This window comes from Pristis pectinata, chromosome 40, assembly GCF_009764475.1.
Source record: "Pristis pectinata isolate sPriPec2 chromosome 40, sPriPec2.1.pri, whole genome shotgun sequence".
Taxonomy (NCBI): Eukaryota; Metazoa; Chordata; class Chondrichthyes; order Rhinopristiformes; family Pristidae; genus Pristis; species Pristis pectinata.
Genome location: NC_067443.1, coordinates 2,527,209 through 2,544,453, shown reverse-complemented (window position 1 = coordinate 2,544,453; position 17,245 = coordinate 2,527,209). Strand labels below are relative to the sequence as shown.

At 52.5% G+C, this 17,245-nt stretch overlaps 1 protein-coding gene across 1 annotated transcript in view; it reads right to left on the bottom strand.

Annotated features, from left to right (window-relative positions):
• Positions 1-17,245, bottom strand: part of setdb1b (SET domain bifurcated histone lysine methyltransferase 1b) — a 108,791-nt gene that overhangs the window by 57,348 nt on the left and 34,198 nt on the right. Inside the window, exons 6-9 of the mRNA XM_052045939.1 lie at positions 16,628-16,894; positions 14,221-14,422; positions 4,116-4,188; positions 3,017-3,208 (exon numbers count right to left, since the gene is read on the bottom strand). Of these exons, the coding sequence (XP_051901899.1) occupies positions 3,017-3,208; positions 4,116-4,188; positions 14,221-14,422; positions 16,628-16,894 (734 nt within the window). The remainder of the gene's footprint in view (positions 1-3,016; positions 3,209-4,115; positions 4,189-14,220; positions 14,423-16,627; positions 16,895-17,245) is intronic.

The following is a 17,245-nucleotide window of genomic DNA, read 5'->3' as shown; positions in this document are numbered from 1 at the left end:
ATGTCCTATGTCCTATCTGCAGTCTATTGTGTTTCCACAGGAAGGAGGTGACTGCACTGGAGAGGGTGTAGAGGAGATTCCCCAGGACGGTGCCCGGGACGGAGCGTCTCAGTTACGAGGAGAGACCGGAGAGGCCGGGTCCGTTCCCCCTGGGGCGGAGGAGACTGAGGGGGAAGCTGATAGAGGTGTACAGAATTACGAGGGCGCAGATAGGGTGGATTGTAGGAAACTTTCTCCCCCCCTCCCCACACCCCCATAACTTGGAGGGCAAGTGTTTAGGGTGAGGGGGTAAGAGGTTGAGAGGGGATCAGGGGAGGAGTTTTTCCCACCCAGAAGGGGGTGTTGGAATCTGGAATGCACTGCCCGAGGGGGTGGTGGAGGCAGAGAGTCTCACCAGGTAGATAATGTGGATAAGGCGGGATATGTTAGTCCAGGCATTGAATACAGGAGCAGGGAGGTTACGCTCCAACTACATAAAATGTTGGTCAGACCACAGCTGGGAGTTCTGCGTATAGTTCTGGTCACCGAGCTATGGGAAGGAGGTGATAGCACTGGAGAGAGTGCAGAGGAGATTGGGGCTGGAACGGAGTGTTTCAGTCACGAGGAGAGACTGGGCTTGTTCTCCCTGGAGCCGAGGACGTTAAGAGGGGACACGAGATTGAGGGACCTGAAATTATGAGATACTTGTCTCCAGATACATCCAGCATCTGCAGAATTTCTTGCATCTCTGAAATCATGAGGGATTATAGATGGGGTAGGGTAGACGGCAGGGAACTCAGGGATAAGAGGGGATCTGAAGGGGACCTTCTTCACCCAGAGAGTGGCAAGTACCTGGAACACACTGCCTGAGAGACTGGTCGAAGCAGAGTCACCGGACCAGCTCTTGAATCACCCAGGCATGAAGAGCTGGAAGACGGGTTAATGTGGATAGGTGCCCACTGTTTCACATGGACGTGCTGAGCACGGCTGTACAACTCTGCGAGTCATGGGGTACATGTTAAGACTACTGGCCTGTAGTTTCCTCCTTTTTCCCCCTCCTCCTCTTTTGAATAAAGGAGCTGCATTTACCAATCTAATGGAAGCTTCCCTGGGTCGCAGGAATTCTGGAAAACTAAAACCAGTGCATCAACTTTCTCACTCTCAGCTGCGGCTCTTCACTGCAGTTCCCAATGGCAGTACTGAGGGAGTAACTCCTACCTTTGAGGAGAGGCACGGACCAGTGCCCCCCTCCGTGAACTGTACCGGTCGACTGAATAGCTCCCTGAAATATTGAACAAAATTTGAATTTAGGAGCCGAGAGGTATTGTTGCAGCTATATAGGACCCTGGTCAGACCCCACTTGGAGTGCTGTGCTCAGTTCTGGTCGCCTCACTACAGGAAGGATGTGGAAGCCATAGAGAGGGTACAGAGGAGATTTACAAGGATGCTGCCTGGATTGGGGAGCATGCCTTATGAAAGCAGGTTGAGGGAACTCGGCCTTTTCTCCTTGGAGGGACAGAGGATGAGGGGTGACCTGACAGAGGTGTATAAGATGTTGAGAGGCATTGATCGTGTGGATAGTCAGAGGCTTTCTCCCAGGGCTGAAATGGTGGCCACAAGAGGACACAGGTTTAAGGTGCTGGGGAGCAGGTACAGAGGAGATGTCAGGGGTAAGTTTTTTTTCACTCAGAGTGGTGAGTGTGTGGAATGGGCTGCAGCAACGGTGGTGGAGGCGGATACGATAGGGTCTTTCAAGACACTTTTGGATAGGTACACGGAGCTGAGAAAAATAGAGGGCTATGGGTAAGCCTAGTAATTTCTAGTAACTTTGAGGGCCGAAGGGCCTGTATGTGCTGTAAGTAGGTTTCGAAAACTAAGAAATGCATTGTACAGAATGGAGGTGCAGAGGGATCTTGGGGTCCAAGTCCATAGTTTACTTAAAGTGGCCACGCATGTATATAGGGTGGTAAAGAAGGTGTACGCCATGCTTGCCTTCATTGGTTGGGGTGCTGAGTACAAGAGTAAGGAGCAGCAAGACTCTAAGACCTGCCAGGTCACACGGGATTGAAGCAGGGTTCAGCGAGTTGTGACCCCCTCAACACGGAGCCAGAGAGCCATTGTTGGGGACTCGAGCCTGTGATCGGCGGTGGGGGGGAAGGAAGGAAAACACCCCCTCAACCTAGTGGGGAGGGAGCAACTGGGGACTGCCGGAGATACAAACTGGGACCTCGTCAGTCCCAGGAGGAGGGTTTGCCCTACCTGGCAGCTAATATCTAATCCACCAATGACAGGTGACAACAGTCACATTCGCAACCACTTCGTGGGATCTTGCCGTGCAGAAATTTGGCTGTCGCAATTCCTGCATTGCAGTCACCACAGTTCAACCGTAACACTATTGACCAACTTCCTGAGGATGTGAAATCTGTTCTAAATGCGCGTCCTTACATTTTTGATGACTCTGTCCACAACCCGAGTGAAGTGAGGCGTCGGCTCCATCAGAGGGGAGGTGGAGTGGGATTAGCCTCAGGGCACGAACTGTCGGTTCCCCAGATCCCACTGGGCTAAAGAGTGGAATCCTGAGGAACAGTCATCCTTCAAGTGCACAGGGTCCAGGGGCAAGTGAAGACAGAGACAGAGCGAGAGAGACAGAGAGACAGACAGATTCCTCTGATGGTGGTGCTTAGTCCAGAACAAGGGGAATCTGGCCTTAAAGACAGAGGCAGGCTGGTTAGGGCTTATGTCAGGAAACCTTGTCCACAGAGTCCAGTGGGGTAGGGTAAACCTGTACCTGCTGCAGTGATGATGTTGCAGCTATTGGAGCCGTTTGCGGGAAGGGGGCATTTCAAGGGTTACGGAATCAAGGTTGGGAGATGCTGAGGAACAGCTCAGCCATGGTGTGACTGCTGGGTGAGCAGGCTGACTGGCCTCGTCCTACTCCAACGACACGGATTGGCAGTGATATCTGGTGTCCCTCAAAGTCCCAGTGGCGAGGGACGCCCCCAGCGGCGAGGGACGCCCCCAGCAACGAGCAGCTTACCAGGAAGAGGATTTTGACCAGGCTCCCGTCGACCTCTTCCACCCGAGACTTCCACCAGGTCCCCTCCCACTCCGTCTTGATCTGCTGCCCGTTCTTCAGCAGCACCATGGGCCTGTTGGGGTAGGCCGTGATGTACTCCTCGATGAAGTCCCGGCATGAGACATCCTCGATGTCCTCCCAGGTCTTTGGCCACTTTGGAGCAGGGGTAAGGAGGAAAAAAGGAAGCCATTAGCAGGGGCACGTCCGCACGGCGGCCCCTGGAGGTGAACCAGGGCCACCTCCGCCCTCCCGGCTCACCGCCAGCTTGCTGAGTGGGGAAGCAGGCTCGAAGGGGGCGAATGGCCTGCTCCTGATGTCACCGCGACTTGCCTCCAGGTACGAAAATCTCCCAACGTTGCGGGTATGGGAGGAGGTTGTTCAGCCCATCGAATCCATGCTGGTCCAGCACACGAGTACGGCTGGTTTCTAATCTGCCCTCCCCCACCCCCGAGAGTCATGGAGTAATACAGCACGGAACAGGCCCTTCAGCCCAACTCGTCTGTGCTGACCAAGACACCCATCTAATTTCCTTTAACTATGACTTTGCACCCAAACCCCATCCCTTCAAGTAGTTCTCTTTGAGCCTAGGCCATTCCAAGTGCCAGGAGTATTCCTGTGTCCCAGAGTCAGGCTTTGAGACTTGCCCAAGCTAATGTTCCCATATGGCAAGGGAGGCCATTCTGCCCTTCCGAGGGTCTGCCAGCTCACAGAGCAATCCCATTCCCCACTGATTTTCCCTGTAACCTGTTCTCCCCACATCCCCATCAACTCCCCCAAGATTCTACACCTCACCCACACACCACCGGGGGGGTGCGAATTTACAGCAGCCGATTAACCCCACCGACCCAGCACGTTCGTTGGGACGTGGGAGGGAACCGGAGGCCCCTGGGGGCGGGGAAAACCCACGGTGGTCACAGGGAGTGTGCGCAAAACTCCACACACACAGACACCCGTACCTCCCCGTACTTGTGCGCGTGACAATAAACTCAACACTAGGGTGCGATCTGCAGTGGCTAGTTAACCCGCGTGCTTCCGTTACGATCAGGCGAGGGACTTACGCGGGTCTGCAGATGGGGTACAGCTCTGACAGGCCAACGTAGGAGGCGTAGCCATCGTCGAAGAAAATGAGGAAGCTGTGAAGGGAGGGAAAGCGGAGATTTAACAGCGCAGCCTGGTCATTTTCAAACTCAACCAAATTAGGAAGGTATAACAAAGGCCAGTAAGATGCATGAAGCGAATACAAGCCACAGACACGAGCCCCTCTTAACTTCTACAAAGGTGGAAGGAAAGGTCGCATTTTAAAACCAAAGCCCCTGTTTATAAATAAAAAGAGAATCAACCGGGTAAATTGACCGTTCTTAACTTTGGAAACCTAATCAAAGGCAATAGTAAAATGGGACAAAGAAAAGAGGGACAAAACACAGGCAAACCTTTGGAGACACAAGAGGACTGCAGTTGTGGGACACAGCCCAGCACATCACAGACGCCAGCCTCCCCTCCAAAGGCTCCGTCTATACCTCTTGCTGCCTTGGCAAAGCAGCCAGCATAATCAAAGACTCCACCCACCAGGGTCATTCTCTCTTCTCTCCTCTTCCATCAGGTAGAGGGTACAAAAGCCTGAAAGCACGTACCACCAGACTCAAGGGCAGCTTCTATGGAAGTTGTGGGCATGCTATGTCGGCGCCGGAAATGTGGCGACACTTGCGGGCTGCCCCCAGCACATTCCCAGTAACGCAAAAAGACGCATTTCACTGTGTGTTTCGATGTACTTGTGACTAATAAATAAATATCTTATACGATGAGATGGACTCTTGATCTCACAATCTACCTTGTTATGACCTTGCACCTTATTGTCTACCTGCAATGCACTTCCCTGTAGCTGTGACACTTTACTCTGTATTCTGTTATTGTTTTTACTCTGTACTACCTCAATGCACTGTGTAATGAATTGACCTGTACGATCCGTACGCAAGACAAGTTTTTCACTGCACCTCGGTACGAGTGACAATAATAAACAATTCCAACAAACAATCTGTTGAGTAACTCATTGGGTCGAGCAGTATCTGTGGTGGTGTGGGAGGGGGGAGGAATTGTCAACATTTCGGGTCGAGACCCTGCATCAGGTCTCAGGACCAGGCAAACGTTTCTCTTCTTGGGTATGTCCTTGTTATAAGGAGGTCCCAGCCCCTCCCACAGCCTGTGACAAGGCCCGGTCTGGCGCGGCAATTCAACTGTGCAGGAACACAAGCTGCTGCAGAGTAGTGGACTCAGCCCAATACATCATGGCACATCCCTCCCCACCATCCGGGCTGTGCCATCTTCTCGCAGCTCCCATCGGGCAGGAGGTACAGAAGCCTGAAGTCCCCACACCACCAGGTTCAGGAACAGCTACTTCCCTTCAACCATTCGGTTCTTGAACCAACCGGCACAACCCTAATCACTGCCTCAGTACAGCAACACTAGGACCACTTTGCACTGCAATGGACTTTGTTTTTTTGTTCTAATTGAGTTCTTTCTTGTAAAAACTGTGTATAATTTATGATTAATTTATATTTTTCTTGTGACTGCTGCTTATCTGATGCTCTGTGCCTGTGATGCTGCTGCAAGTAAGTTTTTCATTGCACCTGTGCACACATGGACTTGCGCAGATGACAATAACCTTGACCTTGACAGCTCTGAGATAGCTCTGCTCCTCCCCAGTGTTTATCCAGATCCCTCAGGAGAATTAGGCCATTCAGACCATCGAGTCTGTTCCACCATTCAATCATGGCTGATTTTCTTTCTTCTCAACCCCATTCTCCCAGTCACCCTTAACCCCCTCATCAATCACGAACCTATCAATCTCTGCCTTAAACACACCCAACGACTTGGCCTCCACAGCCCTCTGCTGCAACAAATTCCACAGATTCACTGCCCTCTGGCTGAAGAAATCCCTCCTCATCTCAGTTCTAAAGGGACATCCCTTTATTGTGAAGCTGTGTCCTCAGATCCCGGACTCTCCCACTGATGGGAACATCCTCTCCATGTCCACTCTATCCAGGCCTCTCAGAGTCCGGTAGGTTTCAATGAGATCTCCCCTCAGTTCTAAGTTCTAGAAGGACTCTCAGTTCTAAAGGGATATCCCTTTATTCTGAGGCTGTGCCCTCGGATCACGAAAAATCACCTCAGAGAGCATTTTCTCTCACCTGCCAGAGTCTTTTTTTGACGATCATCTGGAAGGAAGATCCCAGCAGCCGTTCTTTACTCTGCCAAAAGTACCCCCACGTAAACCCAGCCCAGCACGGTTGGGACCTCAGTAATTTATTCCTTTGCTGTTGGATGAACTCAGAAAAGACACTACAGATGCGGGAATCTGGACCAACACACAAAGCGCTGGAAGGACTCAGCGGGTCAGGCAACACCTGTAAGGGGGTGGGGGGGGGGGTGGAGGAATGGACAGTCGACATTTCGGGTTGAGACATCGACTGTCCATTTCCCTCGCCTGTGGCTACTCCTCCAGCGCTTTCTGGGCGTTGTAATAGCTCAACGTTCTTTGTTTCCTTCCGCACCACAGGGATACTAGACCTGGCCAAACCGCTCTCCACCCTCCCACAGACTGCTTCACAAAGTCAGGCTCAAACAGGCCCTTCAGCCCATTGAGTTTGCACTATCAACCACCCATCCCATTTTTTTTGTTTTAAAAAAAGAGAACAAACTGTTGGAGGAGCTGTGACAATGACTAACACGAGGGGACATAATTTTAAGGTGACTGAAGGAAGGTATAAGGGGGATGTCAGGGGTAAGTTTTTTTTTCCACACAGAGAGTGGTGGGTGCGTGGAACGTACTGCCAGAAGTTGCAGGGGCTGACACATTAGGGACATTTAAGAGACTCTTAGATAGACACATGAATGATAGAAAAATAAGGGGCTATGTGGGAGGGAAGGGTTAGATAGAGGAGGATAAAATGTCAGCACAACATTGTGGGCCGAAGGGCCTGTACTGTGCTGTAATATTCTATGTTCTCAGAAGGTCAGGCTGCATCTGTGGTGGCAGAGAGATGGTCAATGCTTTCGGGTCGAGAGCCAGCGTTAATTCTGCGATAGAGTCATGTATTGGGAGCCGGTGAAGATCGGCGGATGGAGAGCGGTAACGGGCAAGAGTTGGGGGTTTGGGCAAAGAGTGTTGGCTTGTCCATTGAAGGAAGGAAATGAGGGCTGGCAAGAGCTGCTCCCACACACGGCGACTGCAGGGATAGAATTGTTGAAGGTACAGCAAGAGCTCACTTCATCCTATTCTACTCAAGCTGGCCAAATGCACCACTTTAGACCAATCCCACTGAGTTGGTGGGCCTGTAGGTAATGGCCAAGGCTTCAAATGTTTTTTAATATTTATTTCTGGAATTTAACACCAGTGTTTATCGCCCATCCCTAACTGCCCCGAGAGGGTGGGGGTGAGCCGCCATCTCGAACCGCCGCAGTCCGCGTGGGGGAGGTGCTGTCGGAGGAAGGAGTTCCAGGGATTCGGACCCGGCGACGGTGAAGGAACTGCTGACGTGTTTCCGAGTGGGGATGGTGGAGGGGAACCTGTGGGTGGTGGTGTCCCCCTCAGCAGGGAGAGGTGGCGGGTCTGGGAGGTGCTGGGGGAGTAGCCCTGGGCGAGGGACTGCGGCGCTTTTTGTAGACAGTGCGGCCACTGAGGCGGAGGGAGGGAGTGTTTAGGGAAGTGGGTTGGGGGGGGCGGGAATAAAAAAAGGAGGGTGGAAAACAAAGCAGGACTTTTCCCTACTCGTTGACAGCCTGCAGCAGAGGCTATTTTAAAAAGAAGATTACAAAGAAACCTTCTGGAGGAACTTGGCACTTGGCGGGTCGAGCAACATCTGTAGGAGGAAAGGAACTATTGACAATTCGACCTGCCAAGTTCCTCCAGCAGATTGTTTGTCGTTCCAGATTCCAGAGTCTGCAGTCTCTTGTGTCTCTTAGGAAAAAAATTAAAATCACTCATTAATCACATGGTTACATAATGAAAAGCACTTTGCCTTTAATTCACCAACAATAGGCACATTGCCTTTAATTTCAAAGGACCAATGGTGGGAGTGTAAAAATACTCTGGCCTTTTGCCCTCGTTTATTGGCGAAGTAGTGTGGCTTCAGGGGGCTGAGGAGGCTAGAACAGCAAGGCTGATGTGCTCAGGAGGAACTGTGCAGTGCCGATAAACATTTTTTGTTTAAAATAGCACCATTTTGGCTGGAATCCTTGGCAAGACAGTGGCAGTGGGATGGGAGCCAGAGCTTCAAGGAATTGGCTCTATTAGAGTCATCAAAGAGGCAGCACAGGAACAGGCCCTTTGGCCCACCAAGTCCATGCCAGCCCTTTTTTTAAAATTCTTCCCACATTCTCCCCCAGATTGTACCCTTCACCCACACACTCTGGGGACAATTTACAGCAGCCAATTGACCTACCAACCTGCACGTCTTGGGATGTGGGAGGAAACTGGAGCACCTGGGGGAAACCCACACTGTCACAGGGAGAACGTGCAAACTCCACACACTCTCACACACACACACACACACACACACACCACACAGAGCGCCGGAAGTCGGGATCAAACTGTTCTCTCTATTAGCTGCACCACTATGCAGTTTAAATTTAGAACAAAGCTTAAAATTATACATTTCCTTTCCCAAGATTAGGGAGTTTAAAAGGGAAAGAAAATTGAGTATTGTGTGCAGTTCTGGTCGCACCATTACAGGAAGGATGTGGGGGCTTTGGAGAGGGTGCAGAAAAGGTTCACCAGGATGCTGCCTGGATTAGTGGGCATGAGCTATAAGGAGAGGTCGGACAAACTGGGTTGTTTTCTCTGGAGCGCTGGAGGCTGAGGGGAGACCTGATAGAGGTTTACAAGTTTATGGGAGACACAGATAGGGTAGACAGTCAGAATCTTTTCCCCAGGGTGGAAATGTCTAACACTACAGGGAGGTTTAAGGTGGGAGGGGGAAAGTTTAAAAGGAGATTTAGGAGGCAAGATATTTTTATATATACACACAGAGTGGTAGGTTCCTGGAACAGGCTGCCAGGGGAAGCAGATACAATAGCAACGTTTAAGAGGCATTTAGACAGACACATGAACAGGTAGGGAATGGAGGGATGTCGAGGGTGTGCAGGCAGCTGGATTTAGTTTAGGAGAAACAAGGACTGCAGATGCCAGAATCCAGATGAAAAACACGATGATGCTGGAGGAACTCAGCAGGCCAGGCAGCATCTGTGGAGAAAAGCAGGCGGTCAACGTTTTGAGTCAGGACCCTTCTTCAGGACTGAAGATAGGAAAAGGGGAAGCCTAATATAGAGGAGGGAAAAGCAGAGCAGTGATAGGTGGACAAAAGAGGGGAGGCGGGGTGGGCACAGGGTGGGTGATAGGTAGAGGCAGGTAAGAGATGGTGATGGGCTGGTGTGGAGGGAGGAGGGGAGGGCAGATCCACCGGGGGGTGGGTCAAAGGTAAGGAGAGAGAGGGGAAAAGGCTGGGAAAGGGAAGAAGCACGGTGGGGGGAGGGGGAGTGGTTGTGGGGAAGAGGTGGGGGTTACTTAAGTGGGAGAATTCAATGTTCATGTCATTAGGCTGAAAGGTTCCAAGATGGAAGATGAGGTGCTGTTCCTCCAGTTTGTGCTTGGAATTCTCCTGCAGTGGAGGAGGCCGAGGACTGACATATCAGTGATGGTGTGGGAGGGGGAGTTGAGGTGACTGGCAATGGGGAGACGCAGATCGTGGTTACGGACAGAGCGCAGGTGCTCCGCGAAACGGTCACCTACTCCGCGCTCGGTCTGACCGATGCGGAGGCCACAATGTAAAGGAGGAGGAGGATGATTTAGTTTAATTTGGCGTCATGGTCGGCACAGTCACAGTGGGCCGAAGGGCCTGTTCCCGTGCTGTACAGTTCTGCGTCCTGTGTACAACTGAGCTCCGATCATGGCCCCATCGAGCGCTCGGGCACAGGCCATCGGCCCGCCCCTCTCTCGCTGATGGATCGCGGGATCGCCGGTCGCGAGGAGTCGTGCAGGCCCTTCAACCCACCCAGTCCGTGCCGACCACCGACCAACCCCGCTCACACCCACCCCGCTTCACTCTCCCCGCGCTTCTGTCACAGCTCCCTGCCTTCGACATCTCGGTTGTGGAGGAGGTGCCAGCCAATCCACCCGAGGTGTAAACAAGAAGCACAAGGGGACTGGCGGCTGTGGAAAAATAAGCTTGGGTCAGGCCGCTGGGCTGTGTCTGAACAATGTTTGGATTATTGTTATGCTGTGTCCTCCACGAGGGAGATGGCAAACATGTTGTTCAGAGGAAAGGGGGGTGTCCATTTTATATTTAGACGGCACCACCATACCCAGGAGAACCCTCCACCCCTTCTTCAGCTTGAGGTATTCACTGGGAACCACGGCCCAGGGGGGTTAATTGGCTCTCTGTACCCAGCTTACCGGGCAGTGAATGTCAGCGTGCGGCTCGATTGAGGGCAAACCCGGCAGAGAGACGACACCTTGCAGGCAGAAGCAATGGAATACTTCCCGTCTGGGACCCTTGACCCCTCTCCTTCCCCCCATCCCGCAGCTCAGACCAGTATGTACTTTGTAACGGAGCCAGTGTGAGCAGCAGAGGTGGTGGGGGTAGATCTTCTGGGGCTACACAAGAGACTACAGATGCTGGAATCTGGAGCGACAGGCGAGATGCTGGAGGGATTCAGCGGGTCAGGGAGTATCTGTGGGGTGGGGAGATGGACAGTCGAAGTTTCTGGTCCAGCTCTCCATCTGGACTGGGATTTTTGGGGATTCCCAGCTCAAATCCCCAGAATGTTGTAATTATACTTTCAGCAGGGATACGATTTCCCCAATCACTTCACAAGACCAGGGGGTATGGGGGGGGGGGGGGGGGGGGGGGGGTTAAAATGCACAAGCTCAGGTCTCGACCCAAAACGTCAACAATTCCTCTCCTCTCCACAGATGCTGCCTCGACCCGGCTGAGTTCTTCCAGCAGGTTGTTTCCCGCTCCGGATTCTGGCATCTGCAGTCCCCTGTGTCTCCATGTGAGCCCAAAAATTCGCTGATAACACCTTTACAGTGTCCCCACTGCGATTCAAGGTGTTGTCTAGGTACTACTTAAGTTTTGAGAGAGTCTCTGCTTCCGCCACCGCCCCCCCCCCCCGCAGGCAGTGTGTTCCAGATTCCAACCTGCCTCGGGGGCGGGGGGGAAATAATTCCGCCTCAGATCCCTTAGGACTGAGCCACGGAGCAGAGATGGCAGCCCAAAATCCGGGGGAGGGATGGGGGGAGCCCTGGGCTCTCAACAGATGGGAATTTGCACCCTCTCAGATGGGAGAAGACAGGGAGTTCTCACCAGGGTAGGAGCCAACATTTACCCCTTCAGCAGCCTGAGAATAAAACAGGACGGCGATCTGGTGATCTCGACAGCCCACGGGAGGTCAGTGTGCACAAACAGGCGGGCGCGCTTCCGACGTTACAGTGACTACAGCTTCTGAGAAAGGCGCTTCATTGGCTGTTGGAGGCATCTTGTGACACTTAGAGTTAAGAAAGGCATTGTAAAAATGCAAGCCTCTTTTTCTCATGGGGAGGTTGCTAGGATCCCAGGAGTTTACCAGGGTCCCATGCTTTGCCGCACCCATACTAACGGGTGGGTCCCAAGACAGCGGAGGAGGCAGCTGGATGAATTCCTCATGCATCTGTCATTGTAAGCCGCCAGCAAAAGGGAGAGTGCTGCACCCTGGTGTCCGGCAGTGTACGCTGCGCCCTGCCGACACGACCCGAGTGAGGTCCTGAGCTCCAACCTGCAATTCATTCACTGCACCATTCTCTCCGTCGCTTTCTCCCACCTCTACTTCCCCTTACAAAGGCGACTTCTGCCACCAATGCTTGACATTTTATGGGATCCCCGTTGCATCTCGCACCATCAACATCCCAGGCCTGGGCAGAGGGATCTTGATCAGCTGGGTAAGCGGGCCAAGGAATGGCAAATGGAGTTTAATTCAGATAAGTGCGAGGAGTTGCATTTTTTGGAAAGACAAACGAGGGTTGGACTTTCACAGTGAACAGTGGGGCCCTGGGGAGTGTTGTAGAGAGGGACCCAGGAGTACAGGTACATGCTTCCCGAGAGTGGCGTCGCAGGTAGACAGGGTGGTGAAGGCGGCGTTTGGCACGCTGGTCTTCATCAGTCAGGGCACTGAGAAGTTGGGATGTTATGTTGAAGTTGTACAAGACATTGGTGAGGCCGCATTGGAATATTATGTTCGGTTCTGGTCACCCTGCTGAAGGAAAGATGCCATTAAGCTGGAAAGAGTGCAGAGGAGATTTATGAGGATGTTGCCAGGACTCGAGGGACTGAGTTATGGAGAGAGGTCGGGCAGATTGGGACTTTTTCTTTCCCCCCTTTGGAGCTTAGAGGAACTGAGGGGTGACCTTAGAGGTGTATAAAACCATGAGGGGCATCGATAGAGTTGGGGAATCAAGAACAAGAGGGCAGAGGTTTAAGATGAGAGGGGAAAGATTTAATAGGAACCCGAGGGGCAACTTCTTCACCCAGAGGGTGGTCCGTATATGGAACAAGCTGCCAGAGGAAGGGGTTGAGGCAGGTACATTAACAACATATAAAAGGTGTTTGGACAGGTACACGGATGGGAAAGGTTCAGAGGAATATGGGCCAAACGAAAGCAAATGGGACGAGAAACTTGGTCAGCATGGACCAGTTGGGCCGAAGGGCCTGTCTACAGATCAGCTGCATAAATACTGCAGCTACATGGAGCAGGCCATCCAGAATAAAGCAGCCCACTTGACTGGCAGTCATATACCACCCTAAACACTGGCAAACAAAATTGTGGGCGGATTTGGGCCCGGTATCTAAGGAAGGATGTGCTGGCCCTGGAGAGGGTCCAGAGGAGGTTCACAAGAACGATCCCAGGAACAAAAGGGTTGACATACGAGCAGCGTTTGATGTCTTTGGGCCTGTACTTGCTGGGAGTTCAGAAGGATGATGCAGGGGGCGGAGGAAATCTCATTGAAACCTCCCAGATACTGAAAGGCCTGGGTACAGCGGACGTGGAGAGGATGTTTCCATCAGTGGGGGAGTCTGGGATCCGAGGGCACAGCCTCAGAATAGAGGGAGGTCCCTTTAGAACTGAGATGAGGAGGAAATTTCTTCAGCCAGAGGGCGGTGAATTCTGTGGAATCCGTTGCCACAGAGGGCAGTGGAGGTCGAGTCATTGGGTGTGTTTAAGGCCGAGATTCATGGGTTCTTCATTGGTAAGGGGGGGGGTAAGGGTTACTGGAGCAGGCGGGAGAATGGGGTTGAATAAGAAAAACAAACAGCCACGATCGAACGGCGGAGCAGACGGTGGGCCGAATGGCCCAATTCTGCCGCTATGTCTCATGTATTGGTTTATTATTGTCACTTGTACCAAGGTACAGAGAAAAACTTGTCTTGCACACTGTTCATACAGGTCAGTTCATTACACAGTGCAGTTACATTGGGTTACTACAGAGTGCATTGATGTAGTACAGGTAAAACAATAACAGTACAGAGCAAAGTGTCACAGCTACAGAGGAAGTGCAGTGCAATAAGGTGCAAGGTCACAACAAGCCATGTTCTCACAGTAACTTGCCCAGGCTACTCTGACTGCACCTCCTAAACCCATGACCTCCACCACCAAGAATAGCGGGCGCAGGGGAACACCACCACCGGCAGGTTCTCCCCACCCCTTCCGCCATCCCGACTTGGAAACACGTCGGCTGTTCCTTCACCTTCGCTGGGTCTAAATCTCCCCCCGACTGCACCGCAGGAGCGCCTCCCCCCACATGGACCGTGGCGGGTTGAGACGGCGGCTCACTCCCCACCACCCCCACCTTCGAGGGGCAGTTAGGGATGGGTGATAAATGCTGGCCTGTGACCTGAATTATTTTGGAAACATCAGACTGTCCCAATGCATCCTGGCACAGATCTGCGTTAGCAGTCAGGTATCTGACGACGCTGTGTGGAACCTCTGTTACGGTGCACTACAAACGCAGGCTGCTTGTTGGGCAAGCGCCAGCTCTCCTGAAGCGCGCGGCTGGGCTTGGGGAACACAGCACCCCCCCGCACCCCCCCAACACCCCGTCCGCGCACGGCCATCCACCGGCCTCAGGAGCCACTCACCGCGTCTTGTTCTTGCTGTTCGGTGTCTCTGCCACGATGCCAGCGTACAGCCAGACCGAGTTGCCGTCCTTGTACTTGGCGACCACTCTGCTGCCCACCATCAGGCGGTCGGCCTGTGGGTGGTAGTCGTAGGCGATGTGGTTACCTGACAGCAGGCTCTTCCCCTTGTTGTCAAACTTCACCTTGTACTTATTGGTGCTGCCTGGCCGGGAGACAGAAATGGACCGTCAACCGAGACTTCACCAAAACTTTTTTCTTCAAAAAGAATCTTCACAACTTTGTTCTGAATTTTTCCTTTCCAAGTATGCTCGGAATTAACGTCATGGAAACAGACCTTTCTGCTTCCCCACCGCCATTGCTTCTCCTTAGACCCATGACCGCTCTTTAACAACAGAATAGCGCAGGAACAGGCCCTTCTAAATCATCAGCATTGGTAGCCCTCGGTGTTCCTGCTTATCTCCCTCCAGCAGCCGTCTCCAACCTTCACCCGCCACCTCACTCCATCTGCCTCTCATTTGTCTGCCTCCATCTGTCACCCAAACTAATTAAGTTAATTATACTTGCACGGGAGTGTAGCGGTTAGTGTAACGCTATTACAGCGCCAGCAACCCGGGTTCAATTCCCGCCGCCATCTGTAAGGAGCTCCTACGTTCTCCCCGTGTCTGCGTGGGTTTTCCCTCCGGTGCTCCAGTTTCCTCCACATTCCAAAGACGTATGGGTTAGGAGGTTGCGGGCGTGCTATGTCAGCGCTGGAAGCGTGGCAACACATGTGGGCTGCCCCCAGAACACTCTACGCAAAAGATGCATTTCACTGTGTGTTTTCGATGTACAATAAAGAAATCTTATCTTCTGCTGCACAATGTCCATCTCCTTCCATTCTCTGCAATCCACGTGCTTATCTAAGAGCCTCTTAAACCCCTCTATCGTACCTGCCTCACCCCCACCCCTGGCAGCACATTCCAGGCACCCTCCGCTCTCTGTGTAAAAAAAACTTGCCCCACACATCTCCTTTAAACTTTCCCCCTCTCACCTTAAATGTGTGCCCTCGTATTAGGCATTTCGACCCTGGGGGTGAAAGCTACCAGCTGTCTGCTCTATCTGTGCCTCTCATAATCTTATAAACTTCTATCAGGTCTCCCCTCAGCCTCCGAAGCTCCAGGGAGAGACAGTCCTTAGTTTGTCCAACCTAAAATGTCCGAATTCCACCCCAAACAAGAAGCACAAAAGGACTGGCTATGGGCCACCTGCAGGCAGATGGGATTAGTTAGAGTGGTGTCATGGTCAGCAAAGTCACAGTGGGCTGAAGGGCCTGTTCCTGTGTTGTACAGTTCACCCACAGGTTCCCCCCCCACTCTCCCATCTAGTGCTGGTTCCACCTGCCGTACACCTCTCCCCTAATGGTCCCCATTCTCACATTCTTTACTTATCAGATTCCAGCACTGGCAGCCCTCTCCTTCACCCTCCTCTCCTCCCAGCTCGCTCCATCTCTTTATTTTCCCCTCTTTCTCTGCCACCCATCTATCATCCAGCCACCACTATCTCCCAACTTCACCCCTCTTCCCTTCGGGTAGGAGATACAGGAGCCTGAGGGCATGTACCACCAGGCTCAAGGACAGCTTCTACCCCACCGTGATAAGACTATTGAACAGTTCCCTTATACGATGAGATGGACTCTGACCTCACGATCTACCTTGTTGTGACCTTGCACCTTATTGCACTGCACTTTCTCTGTAGCTGTGACACTTTACTCTGTACTGTTATTGTTTTTACCTGTACTACCTCAATGCACCCTGTACTAACTCTATGTAACTGCACTGTGTAATGAATTGACCTGTACGATCGGTATGCAAGACAGGTTTTTCACTGTACCTCGGTACCAGTGACAATAATAAACCAATACCTGGCACTACCTGCCTGTGATCTTTCATCCCTCCTCAGTCCAACAATCACCTCGGGCTTCTGTCTCAGTACCACCCTTCTACTTTGTCCCAGTCATCTCCCCTCCCCACTCTCAGTCCTAGTGAAACATCGACCATTCCTTCCCCCTCCCTCCCCATAGATGCTGCTCAACTTGCCGAATTCCTCCAACGGATTGCTTGTCGCTCCAGATTCGAGCATCTGAAGTCTCTCATGTCTCCTGTCGCCATCTGGATCTGCTCTGCACAACTTGCTCCACCTCTTCCCCCCCCCCCCCCCCCTCACTTTTCATACTGGCGATCTTCCCTCTTTCTTTCCAGTCCTGATGAAGGGTCTCGACTCAAAACATCAATTGTCCATTTCCCTCCACGGACGCTGCCTGACCCGCCGAGTTCCTCCAGCATCTTGTGTTCGTTGCTCCAGATTTCCAGCATCTGCAGTCTCTTGTATCACCACTGTATTATCCTGCCCGGTTTTGAAGCGCCCTTACCTGCCATCACGATGGCGATGAGTGCCCCTTTGTGCCATGTCTTGGTCCGTTTCTTGCCCAGGATCCGCATGCCCTTGAACAGGTCGCCGTCCTTCACCACCTCGCCGTCCTCCACCACTGTGACGGCTTGCTGGCTGTTTCCTGGGGGTGCCTGCGTTCCGGGCGGGGCTGCCGGCCGGGGGTGGGTGCTGCAGGTGGAGGAGAGGGTGCTGGTGGGCGAAGAGGGCATGGAGAAGGTGGCGCTGGGCTGCCTGCTCTTGTCGGGCTCTGCGGGGCAAGTGAGGGGTCAGATTATTCAACTCAATCCCAACTCCCATGGAGTTGAACACAAGAAAGGAGCACTGCAGAGGTAGTCTGGAATGAGGAGGTGATGCACTGCTGGCAATACTCTTTCACGGGTAAGATTAAGACACTGTTGCAACAGCTGCAGATTCTGCAACATCAGGCCTCCGTGGGGATGGCCCACACTGCCCAACGCTGGACCCTCCCGTGGACTGGCTGACTGACCCCAAGCTAGATTTCTGCTCGTTGTACCAAGGCAGGCATATCACCAAAACAGATCGTTGACTTACTACAGCTTTGCCTTTTGCACATGTGCTACTGTATCTCTTACATTAC